The 26,661-nt window shown below is 43.3% G+C and overlaps 1 protein-coding gene across 1 annotated transcript; it reads left to right on the forward strand.

Annotated features, from left to right (window-relative positions):
• The first annotated feature begins 300 nt into the window (after window positions 1–300).
• On the forward strand, window positions 301–23,849 carry LOC139534085 (sulfotransferase 4A1-like). Its single transcript, XM_071332813.1, has 7 exons — window positions 301–1,090; window positions 9,644–9,774; window positions 11,548–11,628; window positions 11,726–11,852; window positions 12,127–12,221; window positions 16,829–16,967; window positions 21,996–23,849. Exons 1-7 carry the CDS (start codon window positions 922–924, stop codon window positions 22,106–22,108), a joined length of 855 nt encoding a protein of 284 aa, XP_071188914.1. The 5' UTR covers window positions 301–921; the 3' UTR covers window positions 22,109–23,849.
• The last annotated feature ends 2,812 nt before the right edge of the window (window positions 23,850–26,661 follow it).

Consider the following 26,661-nt stretch of genomic DNA (forward strand, 5'->3'; position numbering starts at 1 on the left):
AACACATTTCCTTATCACATTCACAATTTACCATTTGGTAAACAGTATCCCCTGTAGGCTACTCCAGCCTATGCAGCCTCAATCTACTCGTGCTAGGCACGAAAATGAAACAAACGATTTGGCAAACTTTTTTTGTGGAAGATTGAATAAGTTTGCTTCAAACTGTTTGCTTGGTATGATTTGTAACTATTGTCTCTATCTGTGCATCCCGACTCAGCTTTTCTACCCGAAAACTCGCGATACCGTAAAGTGTTGTGTATTCACGCAGAAAAATTCAGGAGACTGATGCGCGGATGGTTTGGCAGCGTTTTGCGGGCGTCGGCTCACTTGACAGCAGTCTACTCGGATTAAACATGAACCATTCTATAGGCGAATAAATAATGCCATTCACAAAGAATTGGAAAACCTAATCTGTTGATTTTTAATTCCAAGAACAACAGCAGGCCTATCTGCATCATCTTCAATGCTTCATGTAGCCTATGCTTGAAAGCATTCCTCTTCCGGCTACAGAGGCTAGTGAGCACGCGCGTGCTGCGCAAGAGCGAACTGGTGCTGATGCTGAAGAGGAATTGGAAAACCGAATCTGTTGATTTTAATTCCAAGAACAACAGCAGGCCTATCTGCATCATCTTCAATGCTTCATGTAGACTATGCTTGAAAGCACTCCTCTTCCGGCTACAGAGACTGGTGAGCACGCGCGTGCTCCGCAAGAGCGAACTGGTGCTGATGCTGAAGAGGAGGCGCGCGCCTCACATGAGCGCATCGCATTACATCACTTTGCTACGACGTGATTGGCTGAAGGTCAATGCGTACTTCGCTCGCGGACTATCACGTCCTAGCCTAACCATATATCTCGATTCGAGATATTATCGCTCTCAAAATTGATTGCAAATATATTTTCGTTTAGTGCCCGTTTTGAGGATGGCCGAGAGCGAGGCAGACACGCCAAGCACCCCGATAGAGTTTGAGAGCAAATACTTCGAGTTTGATGGAGTACGACTCCCACCCTTCTGCAGAGGAAAGATGGAGGAGATCGCCAACTTCTCCCTCAGAAGTAGCGACATATGGATTGTCACGTATCCCAAGTCAGGTAAACAATATTGGCATGTGTTGATGCTATGCAATATATTAGTGCAGTACCCACACTATTGAGAATGCAGGGTCTTAGGTGTAGGTCTATAGTTCCTTTACATTTCTTTCGTCTTATTGTGTCGTGTGTAATAAACGCAAATGTCTCCAGTTGAGTCCTTGTGAGTTTATTATTGCATTGTGTGCTGAGTTTCACTGGCCTATTAGGGAAGGGCGTAAATGTTTACCTCTCTCCAAACATAGCCTGCAGCAGGCTAAATAACTTATCATGGGAACCTTCGAGTTACGTTAAACTTCTGCGCACTTCGCATCCATTCGCTGTCGACGTCTGTTATCGGAAGATACACAGACAATGTATTGCATTTTCAGGCCTCGGGTTACTGTTTACATCCGTCTCTTTCTGTCTCAACCAGCTTGCTTTGCGCAGTGCTGTGCTGGTGCGGACCGGTCTACGCGGTGCTTGAGTGTGACGCACTTGTGTGTTGACAACCTGTCATGGAGCAGAACTCGCGGCGCGGGTGGGTCCTCCTGGTCACGTGACTAGGTGGACGTAAATATCCGTCTTCCCTCAAGTTCATTTTGGGAGTCAAATCTTTCAGAGACATATAGAGCAATTATTCCTTTAATGTCTCTTCTCTGTCCACACTGGATTCCAGCAGTGCCTATATCCGCGTCTGCACGAGTAAATTACAATTGCAGGAGAGAGAAGGAGAGAAGAAGAGAGGTGGGAGCAGTCTGGGTTGCTATGCTCCCTGGGCCTAGAAACAGATGCAGGCTGTCAGTCAGTGATCAGTGATGTTGTTCCCTACAATATTAGCACTGTAAGGGAGTGAATGTTATTTATAATAAGGGTTACATGGATAGAATCAGACCTCTGAAACGCAAATGGCTGGCCCTCCCTCCAGCTAAATATATGACCTAAACCCTCCCTGATCGCTTGGGGGGAAAAACTGACCCTCCCCTGTACCCAAAATAAGAATTAAAACAAAGTGGATAGCAGAGAACATGTCTACCGTTTACCCTCACTTCTTGGACAGACCAGGGTCTTGGATATGCAGTTTTAGAAACTGTTCTTCGTCTTGTAAGCATTACATGGCAACACAGGAATGTTGATAGCGCACAGGGCTGCAGGCCAGAAGGTTGTGGGTTCTCAGACCAAGGTGGACAAGAGTAGGGGTGGAAAGATCTCCTTCAGAGTAAAAGCATTGCATGAATCTTTCATTGCATAAAAATAACCTTTTATAAACATTTCATGCAATTCTACGCCATTTTACATATACTGCAGGCCCAAAAGTATGTGAACACCTGCTTATCGACCATCTCATTCCAAAATCATGGGCATTAATATGGAGTTGGTCCCCCCTTTGCTGCTATAACAGTCTCCATTCTTCTGGGAAGGAGGCGGTTTGGAAATCGGTAGTGAGTGTCGCAACCGAGTACAGACGAGTTTTACACGCTACGCGCTTCAGCACTCGGTGGTCCCGTTCTGTGAACTTGTGTGGCCTACCACTTCGCGGCTGAGCCGTTGTTGCTCCTAGACATTTCCATTTCACAATAGCAGCACTTACAGTTGACCAGGGCAGGTCTGGCAGGGCAGAAATTTGATGAACTGACTTGTTGGAAAGGTGGCATCCTATGGTGCCGCGTTGAAAGTCACTGAGCTCTTCAGTAAGGCCATTCTACTGCCAAGGTTTGTCTATGGAGATTGCATGGCTGTTTGCTCAGTTTTATATACCTGTCAGCAACGGTTGTGGCTGAAATAGCCGAATCCACTAATTTGAAGGGGTGTCCACATACTTTTGAATATATAGTGTATCTTAGAAATATAACTATGCTCTGTGCTTCTCAGAGCATGCACTTCATAGCCTATAGGCCATTCAACAGAAAATAGCTTAATTTTCATCAGATGACTGCAGAAGTGCGCCACTATTTGGCTGGCAGCCACACAAGTAAATGAGTTTACAATCAAAAAGCAAGGTATTTTTTTGCAAAAACGATGTATGACCATCATTTCTAATGTTTATCATAGATATAATGTAGCCATCTACACTTCCTAATGTTTTGATTAAAGTTCGTCTTGAATTTTACCTGAGAAAAGTGCAGAAAAAAAGTACCTGAGAAAAAGCTACACCTCAGTCAGAGCGATGTCTATTGATAGAAACTGTCTGCTGATAGAAACTGTCTACTGATAGAAACTGTCTACTGATAGAATCTGTCTACTGATAGAAACTGTCTACTGATAGAAACTGTCTGCTGATAGAAACTGTCTGCTGATAGAAACTGTCTGCTGATAGAAACTGTCTGCTGATAGAAACTGTCTGCTGATAGAAACTGTCTGCTGATAGAAACTGTCTACTGATAGAAACTGTCTACTGATAGAAACTGTCTGCTGATAGAAACTGTCTGCTGATAGAAACTGTCTGCTGATAGAAACTGTCTGCTGATAGAAACTGTCTACTGATAGAAACTGTCTACTGATAGAAACTGTCTACTGATAGAAACTGTCTGCTGATAGAAACTGTCTACTGATATAATGCCCATTTATGAATTCTCATCCTAGTGGAGAAGTGTAACTGAAGCACAACATTTGTCTGACGCCGAGCAGAAATTACAAAGAGAAGCATTTTAGATTTGTGAATATATAAAACATTCTCAGTGGGTCAAAAGTTTACATACATTCAATTAGTATTTGGTAGCATTGCCTTTAAATTGTTTAACTTGGGTCAAACGTTTTGGGTAGCCTTCCACAAGCTACCCACAATAAGTTGGGTTAATTTTGGCCCATTCCTCCTGACAGAGCAGGTGTAACTGAGTCGGGTTTGTAGGCCTCCTTGCTCGCACACGCTTTTTCAATTCTGCCCACACATTTTCTATAGCATTGAGGTCAGGGCGTTGTGATGGCCACTCCAATACCTTGACTTTGTTATCCTTAAGCCGTATGCTTGGGGTCATTGTCCATTTGGAAGACCCATTTGCGACCAAGCTTTAACTTCCCGACTGATGTCTTGAGATGTTGCTTCAACATATCCGTATAATTTTCCTACCTCAAGATGCCATCTATTTACTAACCTCCGTGCTGTTACGTTTTTGCTGGATGACGTACGTCCGTAACCCAGCTGGCTTAGTATGGAGCGTGAGGAGTGTCACCCCTTCTCTATTGGTGCTGTGATTTTGTCGCCTGTCAATCTGGAGAGGTCACTTTATCGTAACAATCCTATTATACATAGCACAGTCCGAATCTGGAAGCAAATTAAAATCAACTTTGAGTTCCTGTTGCCAGGAACCCCTCCTTTGCCCCCTCTAACCTTGATAACACCTTTGAGCAATGGGGAGAGTTGGGGATAAGTACCATAGGGGATTTATATATAGAAGGGACCTTTGCTTCCTTTGAGTTGCTGAGGGAAACATATAATCTTCCCAGAAGTAACTTTTTCAGATACCTACAAATCAGAGACTATGTTAGAAAACACCTCCCAACATTTGGGAACGCTAAGCCTTCCATGTTTGACGGATGCATAAAAACATCCCCCACCTCAGACAAACTGATATCTCGTCTATATGATGCTTTTCGATCTGTTAGCACACCTTCTACAGATGCCATTAAGGCAAAATGGGAGGAAGAACTAGGGACTGACATTTCGGTGGCAGACTGGGAAGATAGCTTGGAGTATATCCACACCTGCTCCATTAACTCCAGACATCGTCTCATACACTATTCCAAAACCAAACTGCATAGGATATTTCCTGATACATCCCCTATGTGTGATAAATGTCAGGCTGCACAGGGTACACTACTCCACTGCTTTGCCCTATGCTCTAGCTTGTATGGGTACTGGAGTGGAATTTTTAGGATCCTCTCTGAAGTTCTGGAGACTTCAATTGACCCAGACCCGCTTCTGATAATCCTGGGAGTGTCGGATTCCCTAAACGGATTAACCAACCCTCAAAAACAACTCATCTCTTACAGTCTCATTTCGGCAAAAAAATGTATCTTGTTGTTTTGGAAAAGGAGGGATGCGCCCACTACCAAAATATGGCTCAGCGAATTGGCAAACACTGTACACTTAGAAAGAATTAGATATATACTGAACAATAAATTATCAACATTTGATCAAATCTGGCAACCTTTCCTCTCTTACTTGGCCCATTCGGCGCTGTGAATTTGTACTTTTTAACGCCCTCTCAATTGTAATATTTTAATCCACCTTTGGGCAGCATGTGCTGGCACCGCCACCCGAGCAGTCGGGAGGGGAATAAGGGGAAGGGATAAAGGGGGGGAAGAAGTGGGGGAGGGATAAAGGGGGGGAATAAAGGGGGAGACATCTACCCTCTTTCTTTCTACCTGTCCTTGTTCTGTATGTCTTGTTTTGTAATATTTGTTTTGTACCCAGAACTCTGGGTCTTTTTGTTTCTGTCTGCTCTTTTATGTTTAGATATGAATTGTATACCTGTCTTTTATACCTATACACCATTCTTGTGTGTGTTTAAGAGCAGTTGGAGGCAACGGAAGGAGAGTTGTATGTCATTGAAGCTCGTCTGGATGTTAGTTAACACAGTGTCCAAAGTAGGGCCATAAGTATACAGAATGGTGTCGTCTGCGTAGAGGTGGATCAGAGAATCACCAGCAGCAAGAGCAACATCATTGTTGTATACAGAGAAGAGAGTCGGCCCAAGAATTGAACCCTGTGGCACCCCCATAGAGACTGCCAGAGGTCCAGACAACAGGCCCTTTGATTTAACACACTGAACTCTATTAGAGAAGTAGTAAGTCGATGAATACGGCTGCACAGTAATGTTTCTTATCAATGGCGGTTATGATATTGTTTAGGACCTTGAGCGTGGCTGAGGTGCACCCATGACTAGTTTTGAAACCAGATTGCATAGCGGAGAAGGTACGGTGGGATTCGAAATGGTCGGTAATCTGTTTGTTAACTTAGCTTTCGAAGACCTTAGAAAGGCAGGGTAGGATATATATAGGTCTGTAGCAGTTTGGGTCTAGAGTGTCTCCCCCTTTGAAGAGGGGGATGATCGCGACAGCTTTCCAATCTTTGGGAATCTCAGACGATACGAAAGAGAGGTTTAACAGGCTAGTAATAGTGGTTGCAACAATTTTGGCAGATCATTTTAGAAAGAGGGGTCCAGATTGTCTAGCCCGGCTGATTTGTAGGGGTCCAGATTTTGCAGCTCTTTCAGAACATCAGTTATCTGAATTTGGGTGAAGGAGAAATGGGGGAGGCTTGGGCAAGTTGCTGTGGGGGGTGCCGGGCAGTTGACCGGGGTAGGGGTAGCCAGGTGGAAAGCATGGCCAGCCGTAGAAAAATGCTTATAGCACTACCCAAGTGGACAGTCAATACTCACTGTTCGCCTGTCCGACAGCCAAAGGCGTAACTTTGTGTTGTTGGGGGGGAGGGGAGAGATCAGATGATTTTGGCTATTCTTAAAATTATGTAATTTCTCATGAAGTTAAGAATATCATTCTGTATCTTAGGGCTAGTGTAATCATGGTTGCGCCTCTTTAACCAGCTCTGAAGGACTTTGTCGTCTTCTGCCTTTTAAAAGTTCCTAAAGATTTTCATGTTCTTCCTCGTGACCTCTTAAGGCTCCACCCTGTCTTGCGAAGAACGTCACTGAACCTACAATTTTCAGTAGACAATGTCTTGCTTCCTCTTCTTGTCTGGCTAAAGCAGTAGATAACTCTGAGTCCACGGGTTTGATTTTTGTGAACTCTTTTAGCATGAGCTGAACACTTCTCAATAGTCGTCTTCCAATTTCTAAAGCCTGGTGCGAGCTAAGGTTAGCTAAAATTGCCAAACTAGCATTGCAGCATTCAGTGTAAAACTATACTGCACAAAAATATAAACGCAACATGTTAAGTGTTGCTCCCATGTTTCATGAGCTGAAATAAAAGATCCCAGAAATGTTCCATGTGCACAAAAAGCATATTTCTATCGAATTTCGTGCTCCAATTTGTTTACATCCCTGTTAGTGAGCATTTCTTCTTTGCCAAGATAATCCATCCGCCTGACATGTGTGGCATATCAAGAAGCTGATTAAACAGCATAATCATTACACAGGTGCACCTTGTGCTGGGGACAATAAAAGGCAGGGTCTGAGTTTTTGCCAAAGCATGACCTCTTATTCAGAAAAACTTTGGAAAACCCCCTTTAAAGAGCCACTGTAATGCAGCCAGGGGGAATCTTGAAACCACTTCGCTTGAAATGACAAAACTCTGTCAGCTCACTTCTGGATTACAATAAACTTGGGATGTGGTTGGTTTGGCTTTGTGCTGGTGCTGATGTCGACAACTTCTATTTGTTCGGTGGATCTGCCCCTGTCATCTGTGCTTAACTGGTCCCTGACATGTGGCTAAGTCCCCTTTAACAAACATGACAAACAGTGTCTTACTTTCTATTGCCAAAATAGATGGGCCTTTCTATTGCCGACAAATTAATAAACTTAAACAATAATACATCTACAAAGCATGTCTTATAGGACTACATTTAAATATTTAATTTGTGTGTTCACCATTGTTTCTTCACAACTACATTCCAAATTCTCACCTGATGACCTATTCGTCCTCTCCCTGCCTCAACATGGGCAATGCTCTCTCTCTCTCACTCTCTCCACTGACTGTCTCTGTCCCCTGCCATGACAACAGTATGAAATCAGAATCTAGGCAACAACTGTTTTGTTTTAGCACTTGGACTTAGTCAGCAAAGATGAGGAGTTGAACTGATAGTTCCAATCTGTGCGCAATGTAAATTGCTGGTCAAAGTGCTTTACCAGACTGCCTTATAACACAAATTCCGAGTACTCACCTGATGACCTGTTCATCCTCTCCCTGCCTCAACATGGGTGGTGCTCTCTCTCTCACTCTCTATTGCCTGTCTTTGAACCGTGCCATAATAATTTGACCAAATACCATTATATGACAAAAATGGCTGACCTGAACAATGATGGTGATAACTTATTAACATTAATTAGATTCTGATTTATTAGCTAAATAATTTATTTACTGTCTGGCAAAATATGTATAGCTAGCTAGCTGCCTACATATTACCAGTCCATTATGAATTGTAGTGTAGTGAGCTAGCTAGCTTGTAGCCATTCATTCTTTTACAATTCTCTGCCCCAAAAAATTGTCCTTTTCTCCTCTTTGGCATTGGTACTTCCATAAGGAGCACTAGCTACTTTTTCACAAGGTTTAACACGGACTCACTGAGTGCTGCTCATCTGAAACTGCAGTGGAAAAGGAAAAGGGGAAGATCCAGATACTGTGCTAGCTTTGGTGCTAGGTTAGCTACCTACCTAGCTAAGGTTAGCTAGCTAAAATAGCCAAACTAGCATTGCAGCATTCGATATAAAACTATACTGCACAAAAATATAAACGCAACATGTTCAGTGTTGGTCCCATGTTTCATGAGCTGAAATAAAAGATCCCAGAAATGTTCCATACACACAAAAAGCACATTTCTCTCAAAGTTTGTGCAGCAATTTGTTTACATCCCTATAGTGAGCATTTCTCCTTTGCCAAGATAATCCATCCACCTGACAGGTGTGGCATATCAATAAGCTGATTAAACAGCATGATCATTATACAGGAGCACCAAAAGGCCACTCAAAAATGCAGTTTTGTCACACAGCACAATGCGACAGATGTCTCAAGTTTTGAGGGAGCGTGCAATTGGCATGCTGACTGCAGGAATGTCCACCAGAGCTGTTGCCACTGAATTTAATGTTAATTTCTCTACCATAAGCTGCCTACAACGTAGTTTTAGAGAATTTGGCAGTACGTCAAACCGGCCTCACAACCGCAGACCAGCGTCGTGTGGGCGAGAGGTTTGCTGATTGTGAACAGAGTGCCCCATGGTGTCGGTGGGGTTGTGCCATTCATCCGTCCCCATCACCTCATGTTCCAGCATGATAATGCACAGCCCATGTCGCAAGGATATGTACACAATTCCTGGAAGCTGTAAATGTCCCAGTTCGTCAATGGCCTGCATACTCACCAGACATGCAACTTTGCATTGCCATTGAAGAGGAGTGGGACAACATTCCACAGGCCACAATCAACAGCCTGATCAACTCTATGGGATGGAGATGTGTTGCGCTGTATGAGGTAAATGGTGATCTCACAAGATACTGACTGGTTTTCTGATCCACGCCCCTACCTTTTTAGAAGGTTTCTGTGACCAACAGATGCATATCTGTATTCCCGGTCATGTGAAATAAATAGATTATGGCCTTTATTTCAATTGACAAATGTCCTTATATGAACTGTAGCTCAGTAAAATCTTTGAAATTGTTGCATGTTGCGTTTATATTTTTGTTCAGTGTAGATCATTTGGAGTGTGAGGTTGGTAAATGTTTGCTAAACATAGCACTATAATGGTGTGTTTTGGGCTGTGAATTTTTCCCTCATTGGTGTAATTTTACATTTAGACAAACAACTACCCATTTACTTATTCCTCTTGATTCTCTCTTTCTCCTCTACCTTTTTCTCACCATCTCCCCCCCCCCCCCCACCCCCTCCCACCCTCTCTCCCTCTCCCAGGTACCAGTCTCCTTCAGGAAGTGGTGTATCTGGTGAGTCAGGGGGCGGAACCAGATGAGATTGGTCTGATGAACATCGATGAGCAGCTTCCTGTTCTGGAGTACCCTCAGCCTGGCCTAGACATCATACAGGTAGGCCTACAGTACTGAGTATTACTACTGTTCTGGAGTACCCTCAGCCTGGCCTAGACATCATACAGGTAGGCCTACAGTACTGAGTATTACTACTGTTCTGGAGTACCCTCAGCCTGGCCTAGACATCATACAGGTAGGCCTACAGCACTGAGTATTACTACTGTTCTGGAGTACCCTCAGCCTGGCCTAGACATCATACAGGTAGGCCTACAGCACTGAGTATTACTACTGTTCTGGAGTACCCTCAGCCTGGCCTAGACATCATACAGGTAGGCCTACAGTACTGAGTATTACTACTGTTCTGGAGTACCCTCAGCCTGGCCTAGACATCATACAGGTAGGCCTACAGCACTGAGTATACTACTGTTCTGGAGTACCATCAGCCTGGCCTAGACATCATACAGGTAGGCCAACAGTACTGAGTATTACCACTGTTCTGGAGTACCCTTAGCCTGGCCTAGACATCATACAGGTAGGCCAACAGTACTGAGTATTACCACTGTTCTGGAGGACCCTCAGCCTGGCCTAGACATCATACAGGTAGGCTAACAGTACTGAGTATTACCACTGTTCTGGAGTACCCTCAGCCTGGCCTAGACATCATACAGGTAGGCCTACAGCACTGAGTATTACTACTGTACTGGAGTACCCTCAGTCTGGCCTAGACATCATACAGGTAGGCCTACAGCACTGAGTATTACTACTGTTCTGGAGTACCCTCAGCCTGGCCTAGACATCATACAGGTAGGCCTACAGCACTGAGTATTACTACTGTCCTGGAGTACCCTCAGCCTGGCCTAGACATTATACAGGTAGGCCTAGAGCACTGAATATTATGACTGTTCTGGAGTACCCTCAGCCTGGCCTAGACATCATACAGGTAGGCCTACAGTACTGAGTATTACTACTGTTCTGGAGTACCCTCAGCCTGGCCTAGACATCATACAGGTAGGCCTACAGCACTGACTATACTACTGTTCTGGAGTACCATCAGCCTGGCCTAGACATCATACAGGTAGGCCAACAGTACTGAGTATTACCACTGTTCTGGAGTACCCTTAGCCTGGCCTAGACATCATACAGGTAGGCCAACAGTACTGAGTATTACCACTGTTCTGGAGTACCCTCAGCCTGGCCTAGACATCATACAGGTAGGCTAACAGTACTGAGTATTACCACTGTTCTGGAGTACCCTCAGCCTGGCCTAGACATCATACAGGTAGGCCTACAGCACTGAGTATTACTACTGTACTGGAGTACCCTCAGTCTGGCCTAGACATCATACAGGTAGGCCTACAGCACTGAGTATTACTACTGTTCTGGAGTACCCTCAGCCTGGCCTAGACATCATACAGGTAGGCCTACAGCACTGAGTATTACTACTGTCCTGGAGTACCCTCAGCCTGGCCTAGACATTATACAGGTAGGCCTAGAGCACTGAATATTATGACTGTTCTGGAGTACCCTCAGCCTGGCCTAGACATCATACAGGTAGGCCTACAGCACTGAGTATTACTACTGTCCTGGAGTACCCTCAGCCTGGCCTAGACATCATACAGGTAGGCCTACAGCACTGAGTATTATTACTTCCTGATCCTGAATCACTTTCTTGTAAAACAGACAGGTACAGTTAACCAAAACACTCAGCCCACCACATGCGGCACCATATTTCAATGCAAAGCAAGAAATGGATTAGGTGTTTTTCTGCTCCTTGTTTTATACCGTCTCTGTTCCCAATGTTATGATGACGTTTCCTCTATGTTTTCCCAGGAATTGACGTCTCCTCGTCTGATCAAAAGCCACCTGCCCTACCGCTTCCTGCCTACAGCCATGCACAATGGAGAGTCCAAGGTCAGAGTACACTTCAATTGGTTTGTATAATGTTTGTATAATGTTTCCATGTATTCAACCCTAATTGTCTATGTGGTTCTATGTGGTTCTCCTGTAGGTGATCTACATGGCGAGGAACCCTAAAGATCTTGTGGTGTCTTACTACCAGTTCCACCGCTCCCTCAGAACCATGAGCTACCGCGGAACCTTCCAGGAGTTCTGCAGACGCTTCATGAACGACAAGCGTGAGTGTCAGAGTTCAGGGTTCACCCGCCCAGGTGTGCAGGGGGTGTCACTATTCATCATGTGTCCTCTGTCTACACTGGACTACTTTTCTTAATTGAGACTAAGAGGAATGGGTGGCTATCAGGGAGACCTGGCATTATTTAGGCAATAAGTAACTGATCAGGCCAGGTTGTGTGAAGAGGGAAGAGAAAGCCTAGTCACCTGGGGTAACTCACAAACTCTCTCCACCTATATATCTCTCTCTCTCCCTTTCTTTTTCTCTCTGTCTCATAGTGGGATATGGTTCCTGGTTTGAGCATGTGCAGGAGTTCTGGGAGCATCGCATGGACTCAAACGTAATTTTCCTGAAATATGAAGACATGTACAAGGTATAAAAAAAAAACGCTTTCCTCCCTAGCTCTCGCTCTCTCCCTCCATCACTAGTCTAAATCTACTGTCTAGAAGAAAAAGAAACGCACACCTATTTAGGCGAGGTGCTGGCTAGCGGAGTAGAAAACTTGAAAATAAAGGAGAGCCGCACACTCTAGGAGCTCAGATGCAAAAAATATTTAATTTACCAACGTTTCGACAGGCAAGCTGTCTTCATCAGGGTACAATCACAGACACTGCGGGATGACTCGTTTATATAGTGTCAAGACACACAGGTGTCTATAATCATGGCCAAGAGTGGCCTAATATCATTGGTTAATTTCTCAAATATTAAAATGGCATAGAAAGAGCAGCATACAATAAATACAAATGGATAGCATACGATCATAGACTCACTTATGACCACACAAGCCTACAAACAACCACAATGGCAAAGTCAAAGGACATACATAAATCTACTGTCTACCATATATCTAACAAACACCAAACCTTACCAGAACCTCCTAGAGGTACAGTGAGTAGTCAGCCGCTAAAACCCACCATAAGATCATTCTGGAAGCCTCTAGCAGGCCAAGTTTGGCCCTGCTTTGGGTGGTCATGCTCTATCCTATCCCAAACCAATGTCACTCTACCATACCACCTAACCCTATGATAATCGTACCACCCTCAGAGCTACGTGGCAACCAGAGTTCCGGTCTATGGAACATAACTGTAACTGTACTCTCACTGGGGCAGAATGGGGCCAAATCAATAGTGTTGTTTGCCGTTCCAAAGGTCCCTGCAGGGCTGCATTGCACAGAAACACACACACACGCATGCATGCATGCTCTTATGCTCACACACACACACACACACACACACACACACACACACACACACACACACACACACACACACACTCACACTCACACTCACACTCACACACAACACCTGCCCAGAAACACAGCGTGTTCTTATTAGGAATAATTTGCAAACACAAACATTTGTGATCTTATTCACTATCACTCAAAGTGACTATCACTGTTACAACATAGTTACAGCATCGACACTGTTGGGGGCAAGTAGCTCATGTAGCCTACCTTTCTTAGAAAGCAAACAGGTTACAGTTTTTCTCAATCGCGTACAAGCATTTTTTTTGGAACAATGTTGTTGACTTCCAAAACAGAGTTCAAAAGAGAGAGAACTCTGTGGCCTTTTGCAAAAGAGTGAATGCGTTTTAGGAAATGTAGTTGCCAACTCTGTCACGCCCTGAACATAGTAAGCTGTTTTTTCTCTGTGTTGGTTGGGGCGTGATGGTGACTTGGGTGGGTTATCTTGGTGAATTTGTATGTCTATGGTGGCCTGATATGGTTCCCAATCAGAGGCAGCTGTTTGTCGTTGTCTCTGATTGGGGATCACATTTCCCTTTTGTGTTTGTGGGATCTTGTCTATGTTTAGTTGCCTGTCTGCACTAATTGTATAGCTTCACGTTTTGTTGTTTTTGTTCAGTGTTTTCATTCATTGAAAGAGAATGTACGCATACCAACCACGCTGCGCCTTGGTCTCACTCATACGTCGATCGTGACATCCTCAAAACATAAATACATTCATCAAAATGATATTATACCGTCAACATTTCAGATTGATCAAAAAAGAACACGACTGCCTGCAAAAAGATAAACGCAACCATACTTATCTATTGAGTCCAAGCAGACAAAACAGAAAGTTAGTCTGTCTGATAAAAATCCAAGTAGATCAATACATTTTCTTTGCAGTCACTAAAAAGGAAGTACAACTATCCAAAAGTGCAGAATTATGGGCTATTACTCTCCTTTTATGCATATTACACCAAACAATTTCATACACACATATTATTCCTGATAAAAAATAGAAGAAATAAGCACATTCATCGGTATCATCAAAATGCAGTTTCATGTATTCAATACAAAGGCTAGTTTGCTCATTGCTATATAGACTTTCCATTGGTGCGCAGAAACACTATCCGCAAGTTTCCTCCGACACATTGGTGCGGCTGGCTTCCGGGTTAAGCGAGCAGTGCAGCTTGGCAGGGTCATGTTTCGGAGGACGCGCGGCTCTCGACCTTCGCCTCTCCCGAGGACCGTAGGAGAGTTGCAGCGATGAGACAAGACTGTAACTACCAATTGGATATCACAAAATTGGGGAGAAAAAGGGGTAAAAAAAAAAAAAGAATAAATGCAAATAAAAAAGGCGAATACAATGGAGGAACACAACTATGAATGTACAGGCCTCAATCATCACCATAGCAAAGCTCTTTCAAAGTTCACAATGTGGAAGATGATGACTTATGGGTAACCCGACTTCATGCTCTGCATCTCTGCATGTCAACAATATTGTAACAATTAGACAGTCCCAATTTCCTCGATCTTTCCATATATTGTTATTATATTGTACATGGTATGACACTGATGGGCTGATTTAGAATTTTGTGCAGTAGTATTTACTGGTTGCCAGAAACAGTGAACACAATTGCACGCGTTTCTCTTCCGACGAAAACAATGCGTTATATTCTGTGAACAAAACTTAACCGTGACTTTTGTGTTCACTGATGACAAAAGTTGGTCTTAAGAAATGCAAGTCAGTTACGAAGGCAAGAACACGATCAGACGTTCTGTAAATGTATTTGAGCGCTTGATCATTGCTGTTCCGCTGTAGATACGTTTCAACAAAGATCCAAAAATGGCTTGAACGCAATTGAGATAAACAGTGACATGTATATCAAGGGTATTTGCTGAGCAAGTGTGTTATATAAGGATAAGAAAACGTCTGTTTCTATAGAAAGAAAAAAGGAACTGTGGTCAAAGTTTATAACCGTCCACATAGACAGAAATTCAGCCTCTTTATTGCAAGGCAATGAAACTCCAACGTATAACCGCTAGATAACGCATAGGAGGATCTGTACACGTGTCTAGATGACATAAGCAGATGTTCGGAGTCAGAGTTCAACCCCCACTCTGTCTGAGATGTAGGGGAGAGTGGGGTAAGTTGAGCCGTTCTTTACATTCAGTATCACTCCGTCAAGGGAACTATAGTATTCTTTCTAACAATGATATCTACATAGATTTCATGATGTTGTGTATCCCTGGAAATAATCAGAATAGATGTAAACATTACAGTTTTGAAAACATAGCTTGTCCAAAAGAAGTGGTCTCTTGGCTCAATTTACCTCATACCCGGGGTAAGATGTTCCAACAGAGACCTCTTATTTTGGACATGCGGAACAGGTTATGTTAAGCCGCATACAAATGTCTCTACTGAATTAAATATTACCACTACCTTTTTATAATCATGTCCATATTTATTTTCCAAACAAAATTCAACACAATCACTTTTAGTCTTTTAATAATTTTAAGCATATTTTAACACATAACAAACATGTTGTACTTTTTACCACTGTTAACTCATATCCCAGCGATAATGCCTCATTTTTTGTTCAGTATATTTTGTAAAATGATACATTTTGTGTATGGTTTCCTAGAAACAAGAACACCATACCCCTTTGGCTCAACTTACCCCACTCCCCCTATAAATACAGCCCTTGTCACAGTGGCGTGACTGCTTTGTGTATGGAATAGAAAGTACTGCAACTATACTGCCTATTAAGAAGACATGATCAAACTCTAGCTCATAGGTCATTTGGGAGTGATACGAAGAGATCATTTGGTGCAGTCACCTCATAAATGATTGGCACTCTTGATAAAGATGAGCAAAAAAGACTGTATCAAATAAATAATACAAATACTGAGCTATATGGTGTACTCCAAAAAATGTATTGTTTTATATTGCTCAGAGAAATAGATTTTGTTTCACAAGTAATTTCTCAAATAGATACGTAGTTTCTCAAATAGATACGTAGGCACCCCTAAATATATATATATTTTTATAAATCTGCATTAACATTCAACTTTTTAAATGTAGTCTTAAAGCGCAATCGGCAGTAGAAACAATAACAAAGCCGTCTCCCCACCCCTGATTTTGGTAAAAAGCTGAGGGATGGGGCTGGAGAAATGTAACCACTCTCAAATTCATAGACAAAGCTATGGATGAAAGGACTGACGGTCCATGGTATCAAAATTATATTTTTAATAATGTTTTGGAGCTATATAGTGTTTGTTAAAAATGTATTTGTTTACAAACGGAGTAAAACAAGTTTATATATTGGTGTCTGATGGGTTACGGCAGTTGAACTAAGCTCATGAGGCATTTATAAGTTATATTCTTCAATAATCAATGGGTACATACAGTATAATGAATTCAGAAGTCCAAAAATGGATGTAGCAACTGCTGATTACCCCTTTAAGGAACTGTATTGTGGCCTTCCATGGCTTCCTGTTTCACTGGGGTGTAAAAATGAGGTAACATGCATGTAAAATACCAATCATTTTGGAGGAGACTAAATATAATTACTATTTTATTTGAATTTCTCTCTCTCTCTCTCTCTCTCTCTCTCTCTCTCTCTCTCTCTCTCTCTCTCTCTCTCTCTCTCTCTCTCTCTCTCTCTCTCTCTCTCTCTCTCTCTCTCTCTCTCTCTCTCTCTCTCTCGTCTCCCCCTCTCTCCTCTCCTGCTCTCCCCCATCTCTCTCTCCAGGACCTGGGGATGTTGGTGGGGCAGCTGGCGAGGTTCTTGGGTGTCTCGTGTGACAAGGCCCAGCTGGAGACCATGGTGGAGAGCTGCAACCAGCTCATAGAGCAGTGCTGCAACTCAGAAGCCCTCTCCATCTGCAGGGGTGAGACCCTCTCTATCTGCAGGAGGGAGAGAGGGGGGAGGGATGGGGGAGAGAGGGAGGTAGAGAAATAGAGGGGGTAGAGAGAGACGGAAGGAAGGGAGAGAGAAAGAGGGAGCAAGAGATATGGGGTAGTGGGAGAGAGATAGGGAAGGACAGAGGTGGAGAGCGAGGAAGAGAAAGAGAGGGATAGAGGAAAGGAAGATAAGGAGGAAAGAAAATGGAAGTGAGAGGTAGTCAGTCATTAAAGATAAGATGAATGATCGTTACGGAGGAAGGCAGAGATTACCGAATATCTCCCGACCCACAGTTGAATAAGTCAAGAGATCTGTAAGGTTACTGAAGCATTGCGTGCTTTGTGCCGTAAAGCGAATGGAAGGGGTGAAGGCTGTGTGCCAAGAGGGACAGTAACCTAACGTAACCTAACGTGTGTACTGTATGTCAACTCCAACCTTTACACACACACACACACACACACACACACACACACACACACACACACACACACACACACTGTACTTGGTGTGCTGTATTTGCTAAACTGATGTGACCAGACTCCCTCTAGCCCCATGCATGGCTTTGCTGCTCGTGTCATATACATTGTTTCGGCTATTATTAGACACTCACAAGCCTAGACACAAGCATGCTTGCAGTGCACGGCATGGTGTACTCAGATAGAAGAGAGGGGACAGAGAGGGAGAGAGAGAGAATGACAGAGAGAGAGACAAAGAAAGAGGAGATCAGAACGGAGTGTGTGAGCCTCAGCCGTACACCAAAATACAGCAACCTGGTATGTGTCCACTGCTGTATGCATACGGATGCACACTCTTCAAAGCATATCGAATATGTTCATATGGCTTTATAGCTGTGCTAACCCTGGGGGAGCGTATGTCTCGGCTGGCTAAGGATGAGTCAACCTAGACCAGATTTGTATGTAGGCTATGTAGAACAGTTACCTAATATGTGTTTGTGTGTAGTCTATATCTTTAAGCAATGATCCAGGGCCAGTTTAGTTGTTTGGCTCATAATGGTGAAGGTTAGCACTGGTTTGCGGAAGGCTTATCCTGGGTCTGTTAGGGGCAGAGAGTAACTAGAGCTTTATTGTAGCAAACCACAGATCATGAATCATATGTACATACCCCAGCAGTAACATACACCTTCAAAGGAATAGGGAATATTGCACTCTGGACAATTCATTAAGAGCATTTCCATTCACTCCTATTTTTGCTCTGCAACGCCTCCCTGTGGTTAAACATAGTAATTACAGCTCAGTGATTTCTGGCACAAGAAGTTGCACCTTACTGTTCAGTTTGGAAATCCGTTCACATGTGTTGTACTGTTTCTTGCATTATGATTTATGAATGTCATTTTAATATAATTATGATTCCATGTTTCATGTTGATCATTGTAGATTTTTGTTATGTTGTTTTTTCTTATGATTTGTTGTCAGATTTGTCTTGTTTTCTCCATGTTCTGTTTCTTTTAGTGCATGGACCCTAACCTCTGACCTGGTGCTGGTCTAACACACAGCTCTGAGCTATTAGGGCCATAAACACACATTCCTATACACACTACTGGAGGGCAGGTGAGTCCATGTCTGTAGACATAGGCATACGCACATAGGCCCAAAATGATTGGCTCTCTTGATAGATGAGCAAAAAAGACTGAATCAAATATGGTATATGTGGTATACTCAAAAAATTGGGGAAATTATTTTATGGTAATACCATTTTTCAGAGAAAGAGAATTGGTTTAACAAGTCATATTTTTTTCTCTCAAAAAGATAGGGGTCAAAATGATTGGCACCCCTGTTTTCAATACCTTTCAATACTTAAAATCCGTAGACTGAGATTGCCATTGAAAAATGTTGATTTTGCCGTCAATGAACCATTTCTTTGTGGATTTTGATGTGTCGTTGGTGTCATTGTCTTGCTGGAAGATCCACTTGCGTCCAAGTTTCAGCCTCCTGGCAGAAGCAGACAGGTTTTTGGCTAAAATGTCCTGGTACTTGGTGGAGTTCATGATTCTATTGACCTTAACAAGGGCCCCAGGACCAGTGGAAGCAAAATAGCCCCATAACGTCAAAGATCCACCACCATATTTTACAGTAGGGATGGGGTTATTTATCTGCTTATACACCCTTATTTCGACCCCAAACTGGTATGCATGGCCAAAGAGCTCTATTTTCATGTAATCTGACCATAGCACCGGTTCCAACCCAAGTACCAAGGCCATTTTAACAAACTCCCGGAATTTACATTCGTTGGATAACTTGAAAATAGAGCTCTTTGGCAACGCACACCGGTGCTGGGTTTGGCGCCGAAATAAGGATGCAAAGCAGAAAAGAACCCCATACTTGGATGTATGAGACGACGCCGCGTTAGATAGCGCCCGTTTTACGAGCTGACAAATTCTGCTATTTTGTGTTTTCTTATGCCGATCGTAACTTTCATTGTGCATAATGTCTCCGCCATCATTTCCTGTGGCCGAAAACGTATTCAGAACAGCGATTTGGATGAAGGTTTCTACTTCAGCGAGTCGGCAGCTCTAGATATTCTGTACCCTAGGTTAAGAGTAGGGGGGAGGGTGTGTCTCTTAGTTAACAGCAGCTGGTGTGCGTTCTCTAATGTTAGTCTCGAGTTTTTGCTCGCCTGAGTTAGAAAACCTGATAAGCCGCAGACCATGCTATTTACCAAGAGAGTTTTCATCTATATTTTTTCGACGCTGTCTATTTACCACCACAAACCGATGCAGGCACTATGACAGCATCCAGAGGGATGCACTTCTCGTGTGGCCTGTGATTTTAATGCAGGGAAACTGAAATCCGTTTTACCTCATTATTACCAGCATGTCACCTGTGCAACTAGAGGCGGCAAAACCCTTGATCACCTTTACTCCACACACAGAAATACATACAAGGCCCTCCCTTTGGCAAATCTGACCAAATCTCTATCTTCCTGATTCCTGCTTACAAACAAAAACTCCCAACAGGAAGTACCAGTGACCCGCTCCATACGGAAGTGGTCCGATGCTAAGTTACAGGACTGTTTCGCTAGCACAGACTGGAATATGTTCCAGGACTCGTCCGATAACATTGAGGAGTTTACCACATCAGTGGCTTCATTAATAAGTACATTGATGACGTCACCCCCACAGTGACCCTTACGTACAGAGCATTCAGAAAGTATTCAGACCCCTTGACTTTTTCCACATTTTCTTACGTTACAGCCTTATTCTAAAATGTATTAAATAGTTTTTTCCCCCTCATCAGTCTACACACAATACCCCATAATGACAAAGCAAAAACTGAAATATCACATTTACATATTCAAACCCTTTGCTCAGTACTTTGTTGAAGCACGTTTGGCAGCGATTACAGCCTCGAGTCTTCTTGGGTATGGCACTACAAGCTTGACACACCTGTATTTGGGGAGTTTATCCCATTCTTCTCTGCAGATCCTCTCAAGCTCTGTCAGGTTGGATGGGGAGCAACGCAGCACAGCTATTTTCAGGTGTCTCCAGAGATGGTCAATCAGGTTCAAGTCCGGGCTCTGGCTGGGCCACTCAAGGACATTCAGAGACTTGTCCCGAAGCCACTCCTGTGTTGTCTTGGCTGTGTGCTTAAGGTCGTTGTCTTGTTTCTCATGGTCTGAGAGTCCTTTAGGTGCCTTTTGGCAAACTCCAAGCGGACTGTCATCTGCCTTTTACTGAGGAGTGGTGTCCGTCTGGCCACTCTACCATAAAGGCCTGATTGGTGGAGGGCTGCAGAGATTGTTGTCCTTCTTGAAGTTTCTCCCATCTCTACAGAGGAACTCTAGAGCTCTGTCAGAGTGACCATCGGGTTCTTGTTTTACCTCCCTGACCAAGGCCCTTCTCCCCTGATTGCTCAGTTTGGCCGGGCGGCCAGCTGTAGGAAGAGTCTTGATGGTTCCAAACTTCTTCCATTTAAGAATGATGAAGGCCACTGTGTTCTTGGGGACCTTCAATGCCCCAGATCTGTGCCTCGACACAATCCTGTCTCGGAGCTCTGCGGACATCATGGCTTGGTTTTTGCTCTGACATGTAACTGTGGGACATTATATAGACGGGTGTGCCTTTACAAATCATGTCCAATCAATTGAATTTACCACAGGTGGACTCCAATCAAGTTGTAGAAACATCTCAAGGATGATCAATGGAAACAGGATGCAGCTGAGCTCAATTTCGAGTCTCATAGAAAAGGGTCTGAATAGTTATGTAAATAAGGTGTTTCTGTGTTTATTTTCTGAAAACATGTTTTTGTTTTGTCATTATGGGGTATTGTGTGTAAATTGAGGACAACATTTTTTTTGTGAATAAGGCTGAAACATAACAAAATGTGGAAAAAGTGAAGGGGTCTGAATACTTCCTGAATACACTGTATGTACATATCTACCTCATTACCTCGAAGCCCTGCACATCAACCCGGAACTGGTACCCTGTGTACATAGCAAAAACACTCATTGTGTATCTATTCCATGTGTTATTATCTTTCTACTATTGTTTCTATTTTCACTCTGCATTGTCGAGAAGGGCCGCAAGCATTTAACTTCAATTCTACACCTGTTGTTTACCAAGCGTGTGACAAATTACATTTTATTTTTTTGATTTGATTTGATTACCTACAGCTAAATATGCTGTTGTATCTTTGACGTTATGGGGCTATTTTGCTAAATATAACTTGTTAAACAAAATCTCTTTCTCTGAGCAATTGTATTAGTATAAAATAATATAATTTCCCCCACAAAAATATGCATACAATATAGATCCATATTTGTATTGTTCCGTACAGTCTTTTTTGCTCATCACTATCGAGGGTGATTATGGACCTCACTGTACACGGTTGGGAGTCATAAGGAAGCATAGATAGCCTATGAGCTGATCAATATGCAATAAAGAAGGTTTCAGAATGATAACATTCATATACACTACTGACCATTCCTCTTGGCCGTTCGTCTCATTCATAGCTAAAACAGAAGTGATGTATGGTCATGTGACTCTTTCTTCTGTCAGGTCGCGTGGGACTGTGGCAGGACATCTTCACCGTGTCTATGAATGACAAGTTTGACACGGTGTATAGACAGAAGATGGGCAAGTCTGACCTGACCTTTGACTTCGGCCTGTGAGGACCGGACCGACTGACCACAACGACACGAACACGGACTACACTCCTCCTCCTGCTGCCTAAACACCGTACGCTCCTCTGCCTCTCTTCATCACTCAATCAATCAATCAATGAATCAATCAAACAATCACGTTTTGGATATACTGTATATATCAATCGCTCCACCGGCAAAGACTATTGCTGTCAATCAACCAACCAATAAATCACCCAATAAATTATAAATTAGTCGGTCAACACACCAATCAATCAATATAAAGATTGCATCCTTAAAAAGCTCACAAATCAATTTTGATTTATCAATCAACCGGTCAGTTTCTCAGCCAATCAGCGAGATCCTGTTTAAGCCCAATGTGGCACAGATTCCATCCCCCACCCCCATCTATGTCCCCCCTCTCCGCCCATCATCCCCATTCCTCTTCAGTATGTACCGCTGAGTATGTATGTGTATACCAGTGCTCTATAGCAAGTTGTGTATGTGGCAGTGGCCCCAAGCCCGAGGGAAACGCATGGAAGTGTGTGGCGCCGTCGCCAAACCTGTACAGAGGAAGCGTACACGTCTCGTTCAACACTTAACGTTGAGACAGTGTTATGTTTTTTAAACGCTGTATGAATGCTAGGGTGGGGAATCATAAGACCAGGCCAGAGTCAAGTATAGAGACCACCCATGAATGCCCTTTGATACAGAGCAAGTGTTCAGTTTCGGCTGTATCCAGGTCAGTTCCTACTTTACCTAGTCCTTCCTTTTAGCACACGTTTTTCACTTTCAGTACATTACATAGCTTGTTTGTTACAAAAAGGCTTTCAATGGGCATTAGCTTAATCGGCACTAGACTTTTTGTATCAACCTTTCTTGCCGAGGTGAATTGGGAATGTGTGTGTGTGTGTGTGTGTGTGTGTGTGTGTGTGTGTGTGTGTGTGTGTGTGTGTGTGTGTGTGTGTGTGTGTGTGTGCGTGTGCATGCTCGTGTGTGAGCAAAATCACAAAAATGACACATTACGACTGCCTTTTATATCAGTTCTGTTTGTTTATGCTGCTAAAGTGATGCCTTTCTCTGTCCTCAGACCCATAGCCACCTATAGAGTTAATGTACCACACTGAAACAACAGAGTTTTCCTCCATGTTACCAGCATTCTCTGTGTGCTCTGCCCCAAGTACATGTAGCCCCCTTTTCTCTTCCATTGCTTGCATCTCTTTCTCTCCTCCTCCTCCTCCTCCTCCTCCTCCTCCGCCTCCGCCTCCCCCTCCTCCCTGCTTTAAATGCCCCTAGAGAGACCAGTAGACCCCCCCCCCCCCCCAACCCCTCTGCTCTGCTGGACACTTGTGAATGTCTTCATTGATGTGGATGTAACAACCTCAACAGACCCCTCCCACAGGCTCAGTTCTCTGCTTTAGGACATCCCTCTTTTATTCTCTCTCTCTCTCTCTGTTTCTCTCACTCTGTCTGTATCTCTCTATCGATTCAATTCAATTGGCTTTAGATATGCACATGTGTTTACATTGCCAAAGCAAGTGGAATAGACAATAAACAAAAAAGGAAATAAACTCTCTTGTCAGCTTTTTCTCTCATTCTCTCTGTTTACGACCGTTGGCAATCGTGCTGCAGCCCACCTCTACAAGGGTAATGTGGTGTACTGTTTGTTTGGTTTTTATATGCCTGTAGGGTTGTCCTAACCTGGGTATGATGCATCGTGCTTTACATGCTTGCTTGCTGGTTTATTAATAAAGTTATGTCTTAAGGACAATTGTGTTGTGTGTGATGTCTTCAATGCACTTGCATTATTTGCTAGGGATTTTGAGTCAAAGTATAAATGTTGATACTTGCGTTGACAACCTCCCTCTGCTCAAGCCATGTGGTTCCCTCTCAACTGTTGCTCACTCGAAACGCTCAACTCTGGTTGAAACTCGTAGTCCAGATCTACTCTTATCATATGCTGGAGCTGTTTTATTTGATTATTGATCGTTTTGCTTTTTCAAGTGCTTTGAGATAAAAAAATATAAAAAAATATGAAAAGCTCTATAGAATTTGAATAGATTATTGTTATTACTTCAGTAAGCTATAAGTTAACACTAGGTCTAACAACCCTATACATCTACAGTATCACCATAGTAACTATACCATTTAATCAGCAACCACATTAGTTCTCCTAATGCTACATGACAGAATGAAAAGGACAAATAACATTGCAACAATTCGCAATAATCTAAACTTGGGCACTAACTTCAGAGGAATAGTTTTAATTGAATTGTAGCAGGCTACATTTCTTCCTGCCCTTTTTCATCGGTGCTTTTTTAATTGCAGCTTTAAATTAATCAAGCAAAGTCAAATAAAATATTTAGAAGAAACAAGCATTTCAATTGGAGACATCACAGAAACTAATTTAGATATGTCTAAATTACAAACGGTACTTTCCATTCAAGTGAAAATTCATAAATTAATTTGTGACATAATTTGCATAAAACACAAACATTTTAGTAAACATTTGCCCTTTTAATAATCGAAGCAGGGGGCAAATATGTAAATGTTGTGATTAACCTTGGGGCGTCTTCAAAGTTTATGCTAATTATGAAAAGGTTAATTTGAAGTAAAATAATAATAGCCTTTTATGTTTAAATTCTGCTCTCATCCCTGATGTAAAATGTTTCCTGTTGCTGTTGCTTTGATTGACTGAGACAAGTTGGCAACCATCTCCTCTACAAGGTGCGGTCTGATATCTAAACACACAATTCAATTGAATAGTAGCCTAGAGTTGATTTATGATGTGTTTGCGTTGGGAAGAGTAAGACACTGTAAACAATCCTTACGTGACACAGGAACAGAACACCCTGCTCTCGTGAATTATGTCACCTGTCACACACACACACACCCACACACACCCCCCCACACACACACGCACGCACACACACACACACACACACACACACACACACACACACACACACACACACACACACACACACACACACCCACACACACGCACGCACGCACGCACGCACGCACACACACACACACATCAAAAACTCTCCAGCGAGTACTGTATGCATCACACCTTCGATTTACCACCCTTCTCTCTCCCATGTCCCCACAGCTCCACCGGAGGCAGAAGGCATGAGACAGACAGCCCCTGTGGTGCACCTCAACCTCAGTCTGGGGGACCTGACCCTCATGCCCCGAGGACTGGTCATCGCCCCGCACCCCTGGAACGCCCCACTCATCAGCATCACACACACACCTGGCCCTACACACTCATATACACACACACCTTCATACACACCTATGGAAGGACAGGAAGCAGGGGAACCCAGAAAGACAGCACCGCAGTCAGACTCAGGTGAGTTCATTCATATATCATTCTCAACTCATAGCTTACTCATAACTTAACATGAGAATGTACCGTAAGGGCAAAACCCTGGAACAAATCGAAACCAAACACACTAAACACAGACTCCTAATCACTTCCATGTCCTTCCCCAGTCTCATCGGTACAGTCAGCCCCAGATGAGCATCTGTCCCTGGGGGAGATCAAGCGCCTGCTCCCCCCCGGAGGCTGGTGGAGAGGCTGGAGGATGTGAGGGCAGCGGTCAAGGCCCTGGACCCTGAGGGGAGCGGCTCAGTGACCCGGGGAGAGTTCAGACAGTTGGTGGAGGCCTTCCTCTTCCCCCTCACGCAGACCCAGCTCAACGCCATGCTGGCCAAGGTGAGAGAGGGCAGGTGTGGGTCTCTTATGGACTGGTTTGGGATCTGTTTGTGCTGTCTTGCCAACTCCAATGATAATAGCAGTTGGCAAGACAGCACAAACAGATCTGGGACCTGTGGGGTATACTACAAAGCAGGTTCAATGAGTTAGCCAGCTAACTTGCCTAAATATTCTGGAAACAGGTAGATTAGTAGACTATAGAGTCAGGACCCTGGATAAAGGTAGAGTAGACTCTTGTAATTTAAACAAAATATATATGCTTGAAATTGGCATGGTCTAATTGACTCAACAACCAAAAACACACATCTAAGTTTAGCTTTTTTAAAGAACCAGAAAATCCAAAATTATTTCTGGTTGTTTATCAAAGTTAGCAGGCTAACTCATTGAACCTGCTTTGTAGTATACCCCAGAGGTGTCTTACGTTCTGCTCTTGCATAGTCTGACAAAGTAATGCTGATTCTCTAGCTCCGGGCGACACATCGCCACCGCTGCCTTGTCATTGACTATATTGGCCACTAGATGGCAGTATAAGACATGAGGTTAGTCTTGGTAATGACAGGTGGGTGATGTGCTCCCTTATCATGTACTGTTAAAAAAGGGTTTTATGGCTCATGGAGAGGGGACACGTTCCCGTATCTGAAATTATTTAAACTTTTCCTACTAAGCCTTACTACATTGTCTTGGAGGTCTCTCAGCTTCTTTATAACTTTTTATGACAAGTGCTGTGCAGAGATGTTTGGTGTGGGAGTCACTGCCTTTTTCTGTTTTCAGAACTACCCTGAACAAAAATATAAAGTGTTTCCCATGTTTCATGAGCTGAAATAAACGATCCCAGAAATGTTCCATACGCACAAAAAGC

Source organism: Salvelinus alpinus, chromosome 11, assembly GCF_045679555.1.
Source record: "Salvelinus alpinus chromosome 11, SLU_Salpinus.1, whole genome shotgun sequence".
Taxonomy (NCBI): domain Eukaryota; kingdom Metazoa; phylum Chordata; class Actinopteri; order Salmoniformes; family Salmonidae; genus Salvelinus; species Salvelinus alpinus.